Consider the following 18,744-nt stretch of genomic DNA (forward strand, 5'->3'; position numbering starts at 1 on the left):
TGCTTCCGCGCAGCACGGCTCAGCAGCCGCAGTGGGAGAGCTGGAGAAAGGCCCATCTTGAACTTGCTGGTGCCCAAGCCGTGGAGGAAAACTGTGATTGCTCATGCTGGGAGCTGCACCCACACTCACAGATAATCAAGGCGGCACACAGAGCCACGCATCTGACACAGAGCTGTGCTTCACACTGCTTTCAGAGGCCAAAATAATCCAGGCTGACGCACAGTTACAGGTGCTGGACTCGCTGCGGGTATAAACCCAGCACCAACCAAGAACCCTAGAGACTCCACCAAGCTCCCACAGGTGCAAACAAAGCAAAGCAAGGGACCTTCCCCTGCCATTGTCCACAGGGGCCACTGACAGCATTGAACATCCTGACCAATACAGCAAGGGGAAAATCCGGAGGTTTCTGCCTATTTCTTCAGGACCACAAATCAATGGCAAAACTGATGGGGAGAGGCGAGACTGCCGCAGAGGGCCGCGGTGTTGTGGGGCTGGAGGGCTCCAGCAGTCTCCATGGTTGGCGGAACTCAGAACCGGTGTCCAGGCACTGTGGTCACCTTGGTCACCCCAGCACGTTTGGGTCCCAGCACGGCTCCGTGGCAGTTTTCCCTCCCTACCTGGTGCGAGTGAGGCCCCGGGGAGAGGAGGTCTGTGTGCCATGGAGGAGACGGGCTTTAAAGATGAAGTGGACAGAGCCAGGGCAAGGGATGGCAGCAGGGATGGCACGGACGGCCAGGTGAGCACGGGCAGGGAGATGGGCACATAGCGAGAGCAAAGCAGAGCCCAGCTTCAATTTCACCTCTGAAATGTGGTTTGGAATCAAATTTGCAGAGAAGTAATCTTCTGAGGGAGCAGAGCATGTCAGAGAGGAAAGGACTTCTCTTCCTACGCACTTCAGCATGTTTTAAACACAAGCTTATGTCGCCTTTTAAGTCAGTTATGTAAGTGTTACTTTCCAAAAGATGAGTGGAGGAGTTACCTACAGAAATGTTGACACAGGAAAACCAGCCATTGCCCTTTGCAAGAGAAAATATCCCCCTCCCCAGACCAGGGAGATGCAAGTGCAGTGGCTGAGGACTTTGTGTTGTTTTCAGTCTGGCTTTGCAGCAGGTCAGCCATGGTACCTTTGCTATCAATAAGAGCTGCAGATGGAGCAGCGCGGCGTTACGACGAGCCCACTGTAACCACATATTTCCACTTAACAAGTGACTGCCAGCCCGTGTTTGATTAATGCCATTAGGAATGAGTGGCCATTGTTTACCTGGTAATTTATTAGAGGGAGGCTTTCCAAACGGGACTTCAAGTAGGCACCTAATTCTTAGGGACTTTTAATTATAATTGAATACCTGGCTTCATTAGGCACCTCTGCAAACCCTATCTGAAATGCTTTGGCAGGAAGAGAAATGCTTCTGAGCCTCAGGACAGAGTTTGTCCTTGGCCCTTTTTTTTAAAGAGAGGATGCAAGATTTGCATGAACTGGAAGGCTAACCTATGGCTTTGACAATTTGCAGACCACCGAGAAGGATCGGGCTGGCCCAGCGAAGGAGGCAGCCTTTGTAACGGGCAGTGAGAGTGCTCTGCCATGCAAGACCCCGCTCATCCGCTGCGCAGACGGCCTCGATCAGGACACCTTTAAAATCGTAAGATACTAAATAGAATTTAGAAATAGAAAAAAAGTCAGTGGCATCTCAGGTTCTTGAGAGTGAGGGAGCAAATAAAACCCAGGAGTTTGGCAGAGGGCGCAAAAAGGCAGGACAAGAGACTTCATTCTGTAGCTTTCGTCCATGTCTGAAAGTTTTTACCTCATCATTGGTTTCCAGTCATCTGGCCATCACACTTCTAGTTTAAAAAAAGCCTCACAAAACAAAAAACCACAAAAACCCCCAAAACAACAACAGCAAAGTAATCACATTTCACATACACTGTTCATTTTTTTGAAACAAGTACTGCTACATTATCATTTCACATGATGCCATGTGCTCCCTGGCTGCAGTGGTTTGGTTCCTCTGCATCACTTACACCACAGCCACAAAGCTCCATCTCATACCAGCCTCCCCCACCGTGGGGTATGACCTTCCCCGTTCCTCATGCATCATGGCGCAACCACACACAGCCCACCCCAGTCATGGCCCAGCGCATGTAGCAGACAAAAAAAAAAAAAAAAAAAAAAAAAGATGGACCAAAGGGAGGGCATCCAGGCGCAGTGTTTGCTCCAGATGCGGCGTTTGCTCCTGCGTCACGTGCGAACATTTGCAACACATCCCAGGTTTGGCCACAGGAAGAAGCAGCATGAGAAAAGCAGTGAAGTAGTTCCCTTTCCCCCTCCCTGCAAAACAACAGCTCTTTTGTAGCCTGAAATGTCTCTCTTGCCCTACAATGGTAAAAAGGAATTCCCAGTCTTGGAAATCCCTCAATTCCCTTTTCATGTCACCTTGGACATGCTTCACCCAGGTTGTCACCAACCTTGGGACATACAGGAGCGACTCCTGCAGCGCGCCGGGAGCGCCTGACAGGGGTCCTGCTGAAGACCCCGTCAGGTCCCCCATGTCCACACACAGACACTCCCCAAAACACAACGCTCCCTCAGTGCTTTCCCAGCCAGCTTTTTAACCAGTTTATTTAGTGAAAAGGGATGCCTGAGACCTGGATTTAAAGTGCTGAACACCTTGGCCAACGCTTTTTCTTTACAGTGCAAGGAACTTTTGAGACCCTTTAAGAAGTCACTTAGGAAACTGCATTTGCCCCAGCATCTCCCCACAGAGAAAAAATTGAAGTACACGAAGGAAAGTTTGACCGTAATCGGGGACCGCATCGATCTGTTTCTCCAGCGGTACTGCAGAGCCTCAGAAGTCAAGCACTGGCAGAAGTAAGGGTTTCCTCTTACCTGGCACCGCTGGTAGCACGCTGGCGATGCTCCCAGCGAGATGGGATCCTGCCCCGCCTGCTCCCCGCGGGCATTTAGACGCCTACTTTGGCCCTGCATTTCCAAGCATGGGCAATGAGATAGGGCGTAAACAGGCTTGCTCTGACTGCTGAACGCTCACAGATTTTGCAGGTAATTTTAGCAGAGGCCACGTGGCACTTAGTGCTGCCCCAGCGCACAGCCAATTTTGATCTGCTGTCCACCAACAACATCCCTTTGCGAGTAAAGGGGCTCCTACGTGGCCACCTGAGTTAACAGATAATCCTTCCCATGCTTGGGGAAGAATAATTCTTTAAAAGTTTATAAGCTTTGGGGAGAAAAAAAAAGGAGGGGGGGCAGAAAAAGCTGTGCAAAGGATTTGTCTGTGGTTACACTCACCACAACAGAACTAGGGAGCAGAATGAGGAAGATGATGAAGTTTGTACTCACGCACGATCCACGTGTCTCTCTTTTCCCAAGGATGTTCTGGCAGTTCGTCTCCCTCTTCTCAGAGATGGATGCAAAGCAGCTGCAGAAGCTGTATAAGTACATCAAGAACAATCAAATGGCTAAGTTTCTGGTAAGCAAACAGGGAAGTTAATACCTCACCAGGTGTTCCTGCTGTGCTAACCTTAAGGGGATAACTCTACCATGCAGCTTCCGTGGGTTGATCCATGTCAAAGGAGAAATCTGCTACTGAGAGGCCCGTTCATCAAAAGGCCACGAATCCTGCAGATATTGCCAGCATAAGGCAGGCACTGAGCTATCGCAACAGCCAGGAGCTTTCCCTGGCTGCCTCTGGGAAGCTGAGCTGTATCCCCAGCGCTGCAGTTTACAATTTTCAGAGTTCTTCACTGATCTCATGTTTCCAGTCACGCTTTACAGACCAAATCTGATCCGTAGTTTTATCTGAGGATAGAAAAGTTAAACCTTGAAACAAGCAACTAGTTCAGGTAAAGCCTGTGCTTGCTAAAACTCATTTCTGTGCCTGAGCATCAGCTACACATGGAAATGGTAACGAAGAGTTTCCCAAAAACACCAGCTCCAAAGGGTTAACCCATTTAAGCACAACTCATAGCCAACCACAAACACATCTCCTGAGCAAAGGCTGAGTACACCAGGAAGTTCAAAAGTCCACAAGAAACACATACTGTAAGAAGTTTCATAGAATCATAGAATGCTTTGGGTTGGAAGGGACCTTGAGAGATCATTTTATTAAAAAGAAATTAAAAACAGATCTACAATTAAAAAAAAAAAAGGGGGGAGTCAACTAGGAAATTCTTTTGAGTAAATTGGAAAACGGCGGCAGGTGAGAGACCTCGTCGGGTTACCGGAGCACTGCTCGCTTCGCGCTAAAAAGGGAGCTGTGGTCACCTGATAGCTGGCAGCGATGGGGCCATAAATAAGTTTGAGGCCGCAGGTAAACAGCTGCCCCCTCCAGTTAGAGAGAAAGGGGGGAGCTGGCCACGCAGTTTTTGCTTTTAGCTTACGGGGAAGCAAACCCATTTATTTATTTTTAAGGCTCTAAAAAGGTATTCCAACAATGAGGAAACTAAACCTATCGTAAAGAAAAACCACCCAAACACAAATTCCCGTTGCTAGCATGAGACACCCGAGATTAATTGGGAGATATTAAAGAAAGCAACTGGCAGCTCTGGGAGGCAGGTGGTGATGGGCGTTCTTGCTCCCTTAAACTTGCGAGCGCTGCGGAGGGTGAATTGAGCTCCATTTCCAGCACGGCCCTTCTCAGAGGCTCGGCCAAGCCCAGGACACGACCTCGGCTAAGGACAAGCCCCGCTGCTCCCGCAGGGCGCGTGGCTGAGGGCAGCTCCCATTGCCACCTCGGAACAAGTATTAAAAAGCAAACAGCCCCCCCAAATGCCTTCCCACCCTCTTGCTCCCTGAAATGAAAACCACAGCCAAAAGGCACAATTCCACATCTTCCTTTCCAAGGAGGAGGGGGGATGAAAGAAAAAAAAAAAAAAAAAAACCAAACCCAAACGGTGGGTGACGAGCATTAATCACGCTGCATCGTGCGCTATGAGGATGCACCAGCGCGTGCCGAGGAGCGTGCACCAGCCTGCAGCCAGCAAGAGCCTGCCGGCTACGGCTGCGCCGGGGACGAGGCTGCCTCCGAAAAGGCCGACAGCTCCGGCGACAAATCCCGCCGTTATGTAACGGTTGATAAATGCCTTTTGTTATGCAAGACAAGTGGGAGAAAAATAAGCATCTTTGCCCTTTGTGGGAAGGGAACGGCAGTCGGCTCCCTGCTAGAGCATAAACAACAGGCTGCGGATCCGGCGGGGGATCGGCACGCTCCTCGCAACAGAAATAGATTATTTGGAAATGCCTCATTATTTAGATGAGTGAGCATAAAAATACAGAATCGATACGTACTTAGTAAGCGGCTGAGGTTATCAGCATGGTAATCTGATAATTTTGTGAGCTTTGTTAAAGGAGAGAGACTAGCGAGCAGCCGCCTGCTAGCCCTGTTTACCAGTCGTCTTAAAATTGGGGATCTATGTCCCCATCCCTTACATTTGGGCTTTTAGGCTTTTATTATTATTTAAAAAGCCCACAACCACATTTGAATTTAAATACTAGTCCCAATTCTCTGGTTTTAGACTTACTGAAAATACCAGAGCAGACCCACTTCTCAGCTTAGAGCTAGAACAGAGCATCATTTTCCTTTGCAATCTGCTGGCTCCCGTATGCTGCCGAAAGCTGTAGAAATCAGCCCCACGTCTCACTCAGAGAGTAAAGAAATAAATCTTCTGGGCTATCTGAGGCTCTGGAAGATTTTTTTTTTTTTTTTTTTTAAAAAAAAAAAGAGTAGTCAAGCAGCGTGACCACTGGCAACGTGAAAATTATTTTCTCTGGGATTGCTTAGCAGGGTGCGCAGCCCATCCGGCTCCGTGGTAGCATCCCACCACCCTTGGGATGCTCAGCGCAGGGACCCATCGCCACCCTCCCGGTGCGCAGGGAGCCGTAAAGCGACAGTGACATCCAGTGGCAGCACGCACCCCTCCGCAGCACCCCCCGCCCGTGGCAGTGGGGCTGAGCAGCACCCACGTCCCACTGCACACGCTCGTGTTCAAACGCAGCCAAACGGCACCAGCAGCAACCAGCCATCTCCCCAAAGCGCCTGAAAAACCACAGTCCTCTCACTAGTGTCCTGAGAAGGGTTCTTAGAATCATAGAATAGAATCATCGAATCGTTTAGGTTGGAAAAGACCTTTAAGATCACCCAGTCCAACCATTAACCTAACATTACCAACTCCACCACTAAACCAATTAAGGGAAGAGGAATAATTTCATGTTTCCTGGCTTGCTGGCTGGATTATTTATAATGAAAGTAAAAACTAGGGATCATTAAGGTTGGAGAGGAGCTCTAAGATCATCAGTCCAACCATCAACCCAACACCCCCGTGCCACTAAACCATGTCCCCAAGTGCCACCTCTGCCCGTTTTCTGAACACTTCCAGGGATGGCGACTCCCCCACCTCTCTGGGCAGCCTGTTCCAATGCTTGACTACCCTTTCCGTGAAGAAATTTTTCCTAATATCCAATCTAAACCTCCCCTGGCGCAGCTTGAGCCCATTTCCTCTCGTCCTATCGCTGGTTACTTGTGAGAAGAGACCAACACCCACCTCACTACCCCCTCCTTTCAGGTAGTTGTAGGGAGCGATAAGGTCTCCCCTCAGCCTCCTCTTCTCCAGACTAAACCACCCCAGTCCCCTCAGCTGCTTTAAAACACAGATTTTAGGGCTTGGGTAGACTGGGCTGGGTGAGCCAGGCTGTGCAAATAACCGGGCTGGGCGTCCACACAGGGAAACTGAGGCTGTGCAGAAAACGGGGCTTTGCGCAGGTCAGCAGGACTCGCTGCTGGGTGGGATGGAGCCTCGGAGCTCAGCTGCGAGGAACAAGCGCTTCGCAGGGCAGGATTTGCGCAGACGATACAGGCTTTTCACAGCTCGTTGCTGCTGCCACCCAACAGGGCCACGGTTAAGCAAGAGTTATTGCCCAAGCATGAGTCAGTGTGGTGTTTGCTCATATAAATGTTTTTTTGTTTTGTTTTGTTTTGTTTTTTGTTCTTTAAAGCAATTATGCTGTCCTTCAGAAAACCCAGATGCAGTTCCAGGACTACAAAGAAAAGAAACTGAAGCAGCTTTACATCAGTTGGGGTCTCCGCAGAGGTACAAGGGACCTGCAGGAACACCCGGGTCAAAGAGACACCACCGACACACCCGCAAAATCACCGCCCAGCAGCGAGAATGACAGATGAGAGGTACTCGCATCGCAGGTGTCGTATCGGCACTGAGCAGGAAAAGCATTTTCCTGCTCAAGTAGAGACATCTACACTTGGCGTTGTTGCAAAAGGATCAGCAGGTGAAGGCGCGATCAGTGGTAGAGCTAGAGGAGTTGGGCGGGCGGAACCGCCGTCTCAGAAAAGACATGGGTGTCGGAGAAACAGCCGCAAGAGAAGCCACTGTAGCATAAGGCAGTAGTAAGGAAGGAGAAGATATCCCTTTGTCGGCCCACGTCAGTTGGCATTAATTAGCGTGTATTTACATAGCAATCTGGACGCTCAAAACATACTTGTGGTTTGCCTTTGGGCCCACCCGAGCAAAGCCGCACGCACTCGTCTTCTGGAGCAAAAATGCAGACCAACCTGTAGCAGGCGTGTTTGCTGGCCAGAGTCACCGGCAGCCTGTTTACTCCAGCCAGAACTCTGACATAAGCAAACCCCGAAGGAGGAACGAAAAAGGGACATCAGAAGCAATCGCTGCTGAGATCGGCTTTGCCACAAACAGGTGCCATAGGCTGCCTGCGGAAGGAGGATTTGTCCCACATAAGCCTATTTTCAAGCTGCTAAAATGCAATCACATGTCCTGTGGGAGTTCTCATGCACTCATAACCATCTTGCTTTTCATCTCTTTTCTCCCCAGTCTCTCTGTTTACCTCTAAAAAAGTCCAATCTGGTATGTAACAGCTCTGAGGGAGCACTTAAAATCCAAATTGATAAACTAAAAGTCAAAAAACAAGAGCTAGCTAGACAGCGTGATCCGGGAGGCTGAGTAGGAGTCCCACGCTAACCTGCCGGCTGCGCGGCTCCTGGCAATCCTCCTCCGCCTGTCTGCTCCCCTCTAAGAATGGGGAAAATATCACCCAACCAATTCCTACGTAGATAAATGCCCCAGAGACACAAAGCGCACGAAACACTAAAAATTAGTGCAACCGAAACGTAACGAACGTAGCAGGGGTTTGGGATTGCTGGTTGCTTGAGCGCCTGGGTGACGAGCCACCATGAGCAGCCTGGTGTTCCTGTAGATCTCTGGTGACAACGTATTTGTGGAATTGCGCCACACACAGAATCCGGCCGGTAAAGCCCCCAGAGAACAGCCTGGGCACACCCGTATCAGCTCCTGTAGGAGATGCAGCTTCTCAGAGGAGTTACGCCTTCCACTGACCGTGGGGTTTTTATTTTTGTTTTTAAGGTTCTCACAGACAACTTCAGAGGTCAACAGAGAGCCAGAAATCAGTTAATACAGTATCGTCACCTGAACAAAAAGCAGGGAATAAAAGACAGTCTTCATGGTTTCCCCAAACCACAAAATACTGAAATACTTGCAGCGTCATAGCAACAAGCTTCGAGCCAAGCCAAATGAAAGTTATGCTATTTTAAACCCTGTGATCTTATTTATTATTATCCTGGAGTTTCCAAACAGCGGTGCACCAGCATCGAGACTTGATGAAGGAAGTGTAAGTACCAGACCTACCTTTACTACATCATTTTTTTTGTATAAACCCCCATAAGGGAAGAGCGGCGTCTGCAAGGAGGCGGGCAGCTGCTCCCTTCCCTGCTATGACAGAAACCCTCTCCTGACGAACGCCGGGTCTGTTCCCCGTTCACGTCTGCTCAAACATACACACACAACCCCTCCACGTGGTCAGCAGCCGGACCGACCGGGGAAGAGAGACCAAAAGAGGAAGGGAAGAAACCAGTGCACAGAGTATATTCTGGTAAAAAAAAAAGTTTCATAACTTTTACACCTACACTTGCCATTTCTAACTGTTTTAGGCAAATAATGGCCATGAGCCGATACACACATCGGTGTTCTTGGCAGATGCAGCAGCTGCCCATCCATTGATCCAGAGCGAGACGGCTGTAGCCCTGTTCGACTGCCTCCGCAGGAAGAGGCTCACCTGAGAGCTAACGCTTCAGGATAGAAATGGTGAGAGGAGGAAATAGTAACAAACGGGCTGGTTTGTGCTTTAGGGTTGGCTAGATTTGATTTACGGTGGAATCCAGGCTTTAAGAGAACATCAGAAACATCAGTCGCTTGGCACAGAAATCTTTTAGTCTGACCGGTAAAAACCCAAAGATCCTTCTTTCCTACGTGCTAAAAATCAGATGGTGGGGTAGGGGGCTTGGTTATTGTCTTCAGATCTGAACCCAAGCAAGAAAAATCCCTCCCTAAATCCCTCTGGCAGGGCAGATAACACAGGCCATTTTTAGAATCAAGACAACAGATCTCCCTTTTAAATGGCATCTTGGATCACATCCACAGACTTTGGCAAGGGACTGAAGTCCCCGGCTGCGCTGCCCGCGGAGGCACCGCTGCCGATCGCACGCAGAAAATCGTTTGCGAGAGATTGCGAAGGAGGACGTCGCGCGTTGCCTTCGCCGGGCAACCGATTCGGCTTCTTGCACTGGGTTTCATTGCGCGTAAGAGCAGACGCTTGTGTGGTGCAGACCTGGTTCGGCAGCAGAACACGAGGAATTTTCTTAGAATAGAACGTTCTCTTTCTGCTAAAGGTTTTAAGCTTTCTCCATAGCACACGCTCTAGAAACCAAATGTAGTAGCGCATGTAGCCGCATCAGAAAAATACCGTATGCCCTCAAAATGTCACACTTGTTTAAGACAGAACTGAGCAAGATTAAAGCCTGCTCAAGACTTGGATTATTCCACAATTTTTGCAGTAGGACTTGAGGTCACTTAGAAGTGACAGGAGAGCTCTCAAGGAAAACCGCGCTCTGCCAGAAATAACCTCACAGCTTCCTGACCAGATGATGCAGGCAAGGAGAAAAGATTTCACCTTCGGAGGTCCCTGCTCTAAATGTATGATGAGAAAGCCTTTGGTAGAAAGTACAGGATGCATCAGTGCCACTCATGCGACGTTACAGGGACTGCTTTTTCCTGCTGTTTAATTTTGGAAGCTGGCGGGCAGCGGTGCTACCACAGCAGACTTGCACAACTACACAGCTTGTAGCGCTCAATGCGTATTTCCTAACTCGGGCTGTTTGTTCTTTTCAATTTAAATGGAGCATCAGGGAATTCATGGAAGTGTTGCACAACCTTGGCTTTGGCTCTTAAGGAAAGTAAGATTTTCATGCACTTTATAAAGCGTCAATGTGTAATGTAGAACCAAAGGGAAAAAAACAAAAGACACAAAACCCCGTTTACCCCCAAACCTGAAGAGACGCAAGCAGAGACCACTATTGACAGTGAAGTTCGGGATGGTAAAGCACGCATTTTGTGCCACAGAAAGCAGAAACTTTGTTCAGTGGGAAACAAAAGATGTCAGGAATAAGCAGAACCTGTGCCGCCCGCAGCCGCGATGCCTCGTGGCAGCCGGCTACCCTGGGACGGCCACCCCCAGGACAGGGGCCATCCCCGTCAGAGACGCGCTCGACTTTCTGCCAGCCAGAAAGAGCTCCCCGTGCTTCAGAAAGTCCAAGGGAGCGTTTCTTTTGATGCTTAAAAAACCCCAAACCACCCACAAACAAGCCAGCCTCCCCCCAGCAGCTCGCCTCGAGCCAGTTCTAGGGGAACCGTGGTCACATTTTGTCAGCACGAGGAAGAGCGCGATCCTTGCCGATGTCAGGGGTTTGGGCTTTGCTCAGACTAACCAGGGGAAGAAAGTCATTCCTGGGAGGCAGCTTTTACCCAGCTTGATCTGTTATCTCCTCAGAAATCAGCAATACAGCCTCATACCTCTGTTTTCAACACCAGGTTGCCTTTACCTGAGCAGGAACAGTTGAGGTTTTGTTGAATTCTTCCTTCATAGCAGCTGAAGCAAATAGACTTTTAACCGATTCCACTGTTGTTGGTTTGTGCTTGGTAGTTTGGCTTCAGCGCTCCCAAAAGGTCAACGTTTCCCTGGGGAAAAGGGAAAGAATTGAGAAAGCTGCAGGAACACACGCAGACGCCCGGGGACTTGCATTTCACCCATTTAAATTTGCACGGCTACGACCTATCGGGCTGCACAACCGCAACGGGCGCTGCCCCAGCCCTGCCGACTCCAGCCTCGCCGCCTCTGGAGTCATCCTTGTTTTACAAAAGGTGAACCTGGCACAGGTGCCTTACCTGGGTTCCTCGGGGTGCGGCACCTTTCAGTTGCACCCGGCCTCCTAACAGCCGGAGCAGCGCTGGAAGGCGTTTTTCCTTCGAAAACTGAAGTTGCAGGCGTATGAATCGAGGAGAGCCCTCTGCCTGAGCCCAGCGCACAGCTGGAGGTTTGTAGGTCATTTACAGGCAAACCGAAGACAAATGAGTCAGAAACCTGATGGTTTAAAAAGAAAAAGCGCCTGGAAATGCTCATTTCCAACCTTCCCTGTGCGCAGGCAGCCAACGCGAGACGCTTTTGTGCTGTGACTGCTCGCTCGCACGAGAGACTTTGTGTTCCCGTGGCTACTTTAGGGGAAAAAAGACCCAACAAGCAGGGAAGGACGCAGGTCAGAGCTAACGAGGGCTCCCGCCCTCCCCTGGTTCACACATCCCAGGTACCGGCAGGCTCAGTCAGCGCTGCGGCTCACGCCACCATCCGGAGCGATTTGGCTGTGAAGGCCGCCGTTAACATCCTCACTTTGTACCCACAAGAGCATCCGAGTATGAGGATTACAGCAAATACCCAGATGAACATGGAGCAACTGGTACGCGTAAGGTGTCAAAGGTAAGAGCCTTCGGAGCGCCATTAAGAACCAGAAACAGCTTGGTTGTGCCATTTGCTTTCTCCCAGGAATGCTCTCAGACATTCCAGTGAAACGTGGAGGCTTGGGAGAAGGGTTTCCCTGGATCTGGACAGCAGCACAAGGCACAAGAACGGCCACCCCCCCCAAGGTCTCATCACAGACCTGCTCCGCAGAGCGGACAACCGTACCCACCCGCTCCTGAACGCCGGGAACAAACGCGCCGGCTCCGTCCCCCCAGGGCGGCTGGGATGCAGCCCCCTCCCAGGAGCTTTTACGTAGCTGGAGCTTGGAGGGAGCCGCACGGCTCTTCATCGGCAGGGAGAGTTTAGGAAAGTTTCCAGTTAAATCCCCATAGATGGTCAATCGAATTATCAACGAGACAAGTTGAGAAGGGGAAAAAACAGAACCAAAATGAACTACGGCACCTCTCCCCATGCCAACGCTCTCTTTTTAGCGAGTACACGCCTGGAAATTGGGCCTGGCCCACGGAAGTAGCCAGAACCACCTCCTCTTCGCAACTCAGAGCCATTTCAGCTTAAAACTGGCGGTGGGTTCACAACGCTGCTGAGCGCACCCTCTCCTCCCTCGGAAAGGGTAGGACGTTCTGCCTCCCGGGCGTGTGCAGGGCTGCCTTTGGTTTCGTTTTAAAATCTCATTACGGTCAACTACCAACAGTTAAAGGTATTCTGGCACCCAGGCGTTACCACGCTGACGTAGTATAGTCTGAATTACTGAACTATAAATACCACTTCATCTATTTTGGGAGTGCATTGTCTAGAGAGATTCTCATTTAAATAAATAGAATAGAAAAACTAAAGCCATCAAAACCTACAGCCCAGTTTCATTAAGCGCTTCTGCTTTTTAACTCAACTGCTGGAGCATCAGAAGATGCTATGCGAAAAGGCAGCCACGTTTACAACCCAATATACAGTAAAGAGTATGAAACGCAAGACGGAGGGGCCAGCTACAATGAAAGCACCCCCAAAGCTGTACGATTGGAGATTTATGGAAGCTAAATCATCTTGCTCAAGGCAAATTACTCAGCCTTGTACAGCTTCTTCTAGTCATAATGGCAGCAGTGGCATCAGAAGTTACCCAACCAGTATTTATTCTGAAGTTCACCGGATAAACCGGACACGCTCACAGGCTGACTGCATGAGCTGCTCTCTCCCTACGGCTAATTAATTAAACCAACAGCAGCCCAGACTGCCCTCACAGCCCGGGGGCTGCGCTGCAGCGAGGGGGGCTCGCGATTCTCTTCCATCTCTAAGGAGCCAGCCTGGACGCGCGCCAGGGCCGGACTCAGCAGAAGCAAGGTGACATCGGCAAAACGGCTCCGAGGAAACGACGAACGCAGGCCCGCGGCGAGCCCAGCTTCGGCCCCCCGGAAGCTGCCTTCAGGTCAACTCAAACTTCCAGCCTGGCTCTAGCTTCCCGTTATAAAAGCGGACGCAGCCAAATATCCGCTTGTACAGGTGTTGGGGTAAGGCGAGGGCAGAGGGGAGCAAGAGGGCACGTGTTTGTTGAACGCCGAGTTTTGACCCAATTCAATGCAGATACTGCAAAATGCGGGAACACTATATTTATTAGGTCAATATTTCATTTTAGCAATACAATTACAGAATATCACAATGCTGGTTACAAACATAGTATGGTTCGATGGTTACAAATAATGTCGGGCACTGCAGTCTGTGAGAAGTAGGATACGAAACGTTAGTCTTGACACGACAAGTAGGGTGGTCTTCAAAGGCTAGTAATGACCAAGATACTCTCATATAAATGGATGTGGCACTACAGGTGGAGATTCTGGTTTAGAGGTGGTTTTTGTATAAGTAGTTCAATTTATACAGTTCAAGCAACATCTTTTTTAAAATGCTATTAAATTAAAATCCCCTGTAGTTCAATAAAGTATAAAAATAGTACTGAACCTGGTAATATTCAATAAAATGTAGAGTTCATTCACATCATTAAGTAGTAAAGAAATTGTAAAGTTGTAGTTACCATGGCAACATCGCTTCCCATAAAGGAATATACATAAAAGAAAAAAAAAAGTTACACGTATGGTACCTGCGACAATTATTTAGCGATCCAACACTGAACTTGTGCACCACAAACCGAGTTTCTAAATATCTCTATATATTTATATAGTATATATCTTTTTAATCTTAAAATTTACTTTTGAGAAAAAAAAAAATGTGCACTTCAACAAACCCACTAAGGCCACTCATGCTATAGATACCTAGGATTGCAATGAAATATTGTTAAACAAAACCCTAGAGCACGCACCTTTATATCACCGAAGGGAAACCTGTTTCACTGCCTAAAACATTCCTGAGATTCAGGGACAAAAGCATTAGCAGTGCCGCCAAGTTTTCGTATGTCGTTTAGTTTATTTCTGGGTAAAGGAAATCTCTTCCCCGCTTCTCACAGAAATCCTCGCAAGGCCAAGAAACACAACGTGCCGCGGGCCGGTCGCATCAAACGTGGGAACGCCCACAACGAAGAGTCAGATTTGCAACTAACATTCGGTCAGTAATTTTCTTATTATAAAACATAAGGAAAAAAAAAAAGGGGAAACGACGACCTTTAGATAAAATAAGGTTTCTGCACAGGCCGCAGAGGGAAGGATCTCCATTTAAAGACTGGGAACAGCGACATCTCCCCCACGCTATTTGCTGCTGGCCTGCAAAGTCAAATCCGATCCATGCAAATCGAGTAAAGTTTTTGTCAATAGCTTCAATCATGTTTTAGGCACGCTGCATTTTTCCTTTTTGTACTCTACCAAAACGTAGGACTAGAAAAAGGAAATCAAGTTAAACGTGAATTTTTTTGTACCATGAGAAGCAGCACAACGGCACCTTTAGCAAATTTCAGACTGTAGCACGTTGAAAGAAAAACTTCATTTTTAAAGTTACAAGAGAACATCGTTGTCCTAATAAGTTAGAATTCAACAACAAAACCCCTTCAAAATTATTTAACAAAAACTGTGTGCAAAAAGAAAAAAAAATGTCTTAAACAATAGGTATCGATACAGAGTAAAGAGTGCACGTGAAGACTGGGATACCGAGGCAGACGCTTCCCGGTCGTAATTAGTATCATGCTATAAAAGTGACCAAACAACTGTTTGGGGCCAAATAGTCACTAGCTGGCTGAGTTCAAGTAGCTGAGGGATGTATTTATTTTCAAATACTTCCTGCAACCTTCCCCTTTTGTCAGCTCTTAAAAATCTTTGTGTCCTTTTCCCCTTCTGTACAAATCATCCAGAACAGCCCCAGCCCTAAGAACAGCGGAGGAATCCCGACATCGCCTTCCTCCCTCTCTTTACAAACCGCAGCGTTCGCATAAAACAGGACATAGAAATTACCGATTCAAACAAAATTATGCTGAAAATAAAATATTAAGGGTTTAATCGAAACAAGAGTTAAAATAATATTCCTTAAGGTGACACCTGTCCTCACCACTTGTGTCCAATTACTCCGGTGTGATTGCATTACTTACCTTCAAGAACAAACTCGGAAGATGCATTTCACTCCCCCTTTAATCCAGCACCAAACAGCACCCGCTCAGCGAGCGGGAGGTGCGTTGTGCGTCTACAAAATGCCAATAATTCATTAACTTTATCTAGTGTTTCCTAGTCGGCTCCTTGAGTTGCAGGGGGCACGAGCTCTCCCAGCGCGCAAGGCTGAGGTACGGCCCCCGCGCCAGGACGTACGTCGCGGTGCGTATGGAAAACCCGCTCTGGGGTAGGGCAGGAGGGGAATTCCCCACTCCTGCCTCTGAGGGGAGAGGGAGGTGCAGGGCTGCCGTTGGCAAGTTCTGCGCCGGAAAACCGCACGGCGTGGAGAACGGAGGGGATCGCACCCTCTGCTCTGCCTGGCGCAGAAGTCGTGAAATATTGAAGGGACGGTACAGGACCTACCCCAGCCGCGCTGGCACGGAGGGACAAGGCGTTTACCTTCCTCTGAAGTCATCCAACTGGACTCCTACTTTCTCAAAAATACCAAACAACAAACTGTAACAGCAGAGACAGTAGCAGTAATGGACAGCTAACACCACAACATCGCAAATCGTCTCCAGATGCCAGTGCAGACATCTTCTGAGACCTCAGTTAGGAGATCCAGAACCAACAACTAGAAAGGTCAGCTTTATGTTATTACATGGAGAATAAGCATTACATCTGCACCAAGGACAGCATCAGGTGGAGGTTCCAAGCTACAGCATGCAGAGCAGGCAACAGAGCATTTTGTAGGCAGCTGCAATGTTATCCCACAAACCTCCTGTGCTTTAACATCTTCAGCAATTGCCCACAGCTGCCTTTCTCCAGAATTCACGTGCCTTGGCACGGCTGGAGTTGCAGAGATGCTACAGTGAGAATTGCAACCCAGGAGTCAAGTCAGGATTTACTTCAGCCACAGGAAAAGCAAGCTGGTAGTCCTACGAGGATCACCGCGACTACTCTTGGCCAAAGTCCCGTTAACAGAGAGAATTCCGCGTGACTTTTAGGACCCGAATTCCTTCCAGACAAGCCAATGCACCAACGTACATCACATGCTGGTGAAGTAGCTTTAGGAAAGAAAGAAAAGCACATCCACCCAGCAAGAATTGAGAATACAGCTGCCGATTAAACAAGTGGAACTAATGCGTTTGGTTATCAGGCAGAAGCGTAGCACCTCCCTAACCTGCCCCACGCTGGAAGCTCTCCCAGCTGCCCTAACCTGAAGGCAACCCATGAAACGCGTGCACAAACCAGAGCCGATTATATATATATAATCGATATATATATATCTCGATATATAACCGATAATATATATATAACAGCGGTGGTTCACATAGGCCCCTTCCACCGGTGTCAGTCAACTGATGCTCCTCATCCCAAACACAACACCTCAAGATCTTTGAGATTTCTTAGTCAAAAGCTGGAAATGGAGACCCAAGACTGGAAACCCTGAGCAAACAAACGGTCTCCGCATAATGTAAGTGTAAATCCATGTACCCAGTTTGAAGCTTTTAAACGCTTCTGCAGTACAAAAATGACACAGCTTCTTTAGGGCAATTTTAAGCACACCTCCCCTGCCTAAGTTCTGACACTAGTATGACATACTTCATTTAATTTTAATTAGTTTTAATAGGACTTAAGGATTCCTAAGAACTTTATAATTCATCAGTGCCCTGCTGTATGGGCATTTGGGGATAAACAAGTTTTGCCTTGTAGATAGCTGAATTTGTTTGTAGTACCTGAAACAGTCATAACCAAAAATTGCTATAAATAAATTAGATTTCAAATCCACGCATAATTTTAAGTTGGATTTTCATTGAACAGCTGTTGAGGATATACTGCAGTCTTAATAACACAGTGGTTTTTTAGGCAAATGGAATATGTTCACTGACATGAAAAAAAAGCGAGCATGCAATCACTAAATCTGCCTTCGCTAATTACATAACTGCATTTTAAAGTTGGTATTATTCAGCCTTTCCCCCAAAAATATACTTGAAGGCACCAGGACATGAACTATTGGCCTGTAAAATTTCAGTTCTTAAAAGAGCCGTTAGCTCAAAGTCGTGTCCGAAACTTCTATTTCTTCTCTGCACTCTTTCTTGAAGCCCAACAAGCAGCTTTCCCTGTCCCAAACCTCATAAACAAAATTAAAAGACAGACCCCAAAGCAAACACCCAGTCCAAGCCCTGCAGGAACCGTGCCTGCTGCGCCCTGGCTCGGACGGGCCTCCCGTGGCCATGTTACAAACCCCTGAAAATAGGGGGGAGGGAGAAAGCCCCACACTGACAGAATCCAAACTACAGGAGCACTCTTCCTGCTGCTGCAAGAACTGAGGTAACAGCAGCGAGTTGTTTCTAGTTTGCTATGTTACACAGACTTTCAAATGAGTATTACCTCAACATTAAAAAAAAACCAAAACAAAAACCCCAAAAACAAACAAACAAACAAAAACAAACCACAAAACCAAAACCAACACCCAAACCACACAACCAAGCAACCCGCGCCCCAACAGAAGAAAAATTAAGACAAGCTAGTGAGATAGGCATTATTAAAGGATCTTTACAGCTGACTTCTGCTTTTTAAATTAATATAAAGGAATCGGTTTCTGGTTGTACTGTTGTTTAATGTAGAAATGAAGCATCACAAAAAAAAAAAATAGACCTGTTGTGCTTTTTGGCATTTTCCACTGACCCCTGCAAACTATACAATAAGTTGTGTTCTCCAGAAACATAAAATTGAACTGGATTGTAATACAAAAACTATTAACTGGTATAAACAAGTTACTGCCTCAATTATTAGAGTAAGCCCATTCAAAAAGGAAAAAAAAAAAAAAAAAGATGGCTGCAGCAAATAGTTAAGCATTTCTAGTTTTTGCTTGTGGCATTGACATTAATATTTGTATAAGCTTACTAGGTAAAGACATGCCATCGCAACCGCTAAAGAACGTTCACTTCCTAGTTTTGTATCTATTACATGAATATAATTTTGCACTGATCATACATCTAAATGAAATAATTCTACTGTAAAAGTGAATGCAGGGGCAGAAATATTAAATTAAAGCCACTGGTCCAAAAACTGTTTCTAGCAGGCTGGTCCACTTTTGATTTTCCTGGTCCTGTTCGGAAGATTAGCACTCTTGGTTGGTACCAAAGAAAACTAAGATTGCTGGTCTACTGGATCTTCTATCCCTTACAGATGAACACTGGTCCAGTTCCGGATATTAAAGACAACATAGGGTGGTTCCTTGCTCAACAACCTACGGTGGTTCGCAAGGGGTATGTTGCTCTCCAAAGTGGGTCTCTGCCACTTTTCTTCATAAGACAGCAGCCAAGGCTAGGGCATTCTCCCTTTTCTTGATATTTACGATTA

At 47.7% G+C, this 18,744-nt stretch overlaps 1 protein-coding gene across 1 annotated transcript; it reads left to right on the plus strand.

Moving 5' to 3' along the window:
- The first annotated feature begins 658 nt into the window (after positions 1 to 658).
- On the plus strand, positions 659 to 7,180 carry CHCT1 (CHD1 helical C-terminal domain containing 1). Its single transcript, XM_075720096.1, is given in 7 exon segments — positions 659 to 736; positions 1,512 to 1,640; positions 2,691 to 2,866; positions 3,383 to 3,482; positions 7,004 to 7,048; positions 7,050 to 7,131; positions 7,134 to 7,180. Coding segments are annotated over 7 exon segments (657 nt in total).
- Positions 7,181 to 18,744: the final 11,564 nt, after the last annotated feature.

Source organism: Pelecanus crispus, chromosome 12 (genome assembly GCF_030463565.1).
Source record: "Pelecanus crispus isolate bPelCri1 chromosome 12, bPelCri1.pri, whole genome shotgun sequence".
Lineage (NCBI taxonomy): Eukaryota > Metazoa > Chordata > Aves > Pelecaniformes > Pelecanidae > Pelecanus > Pelecanus crispus.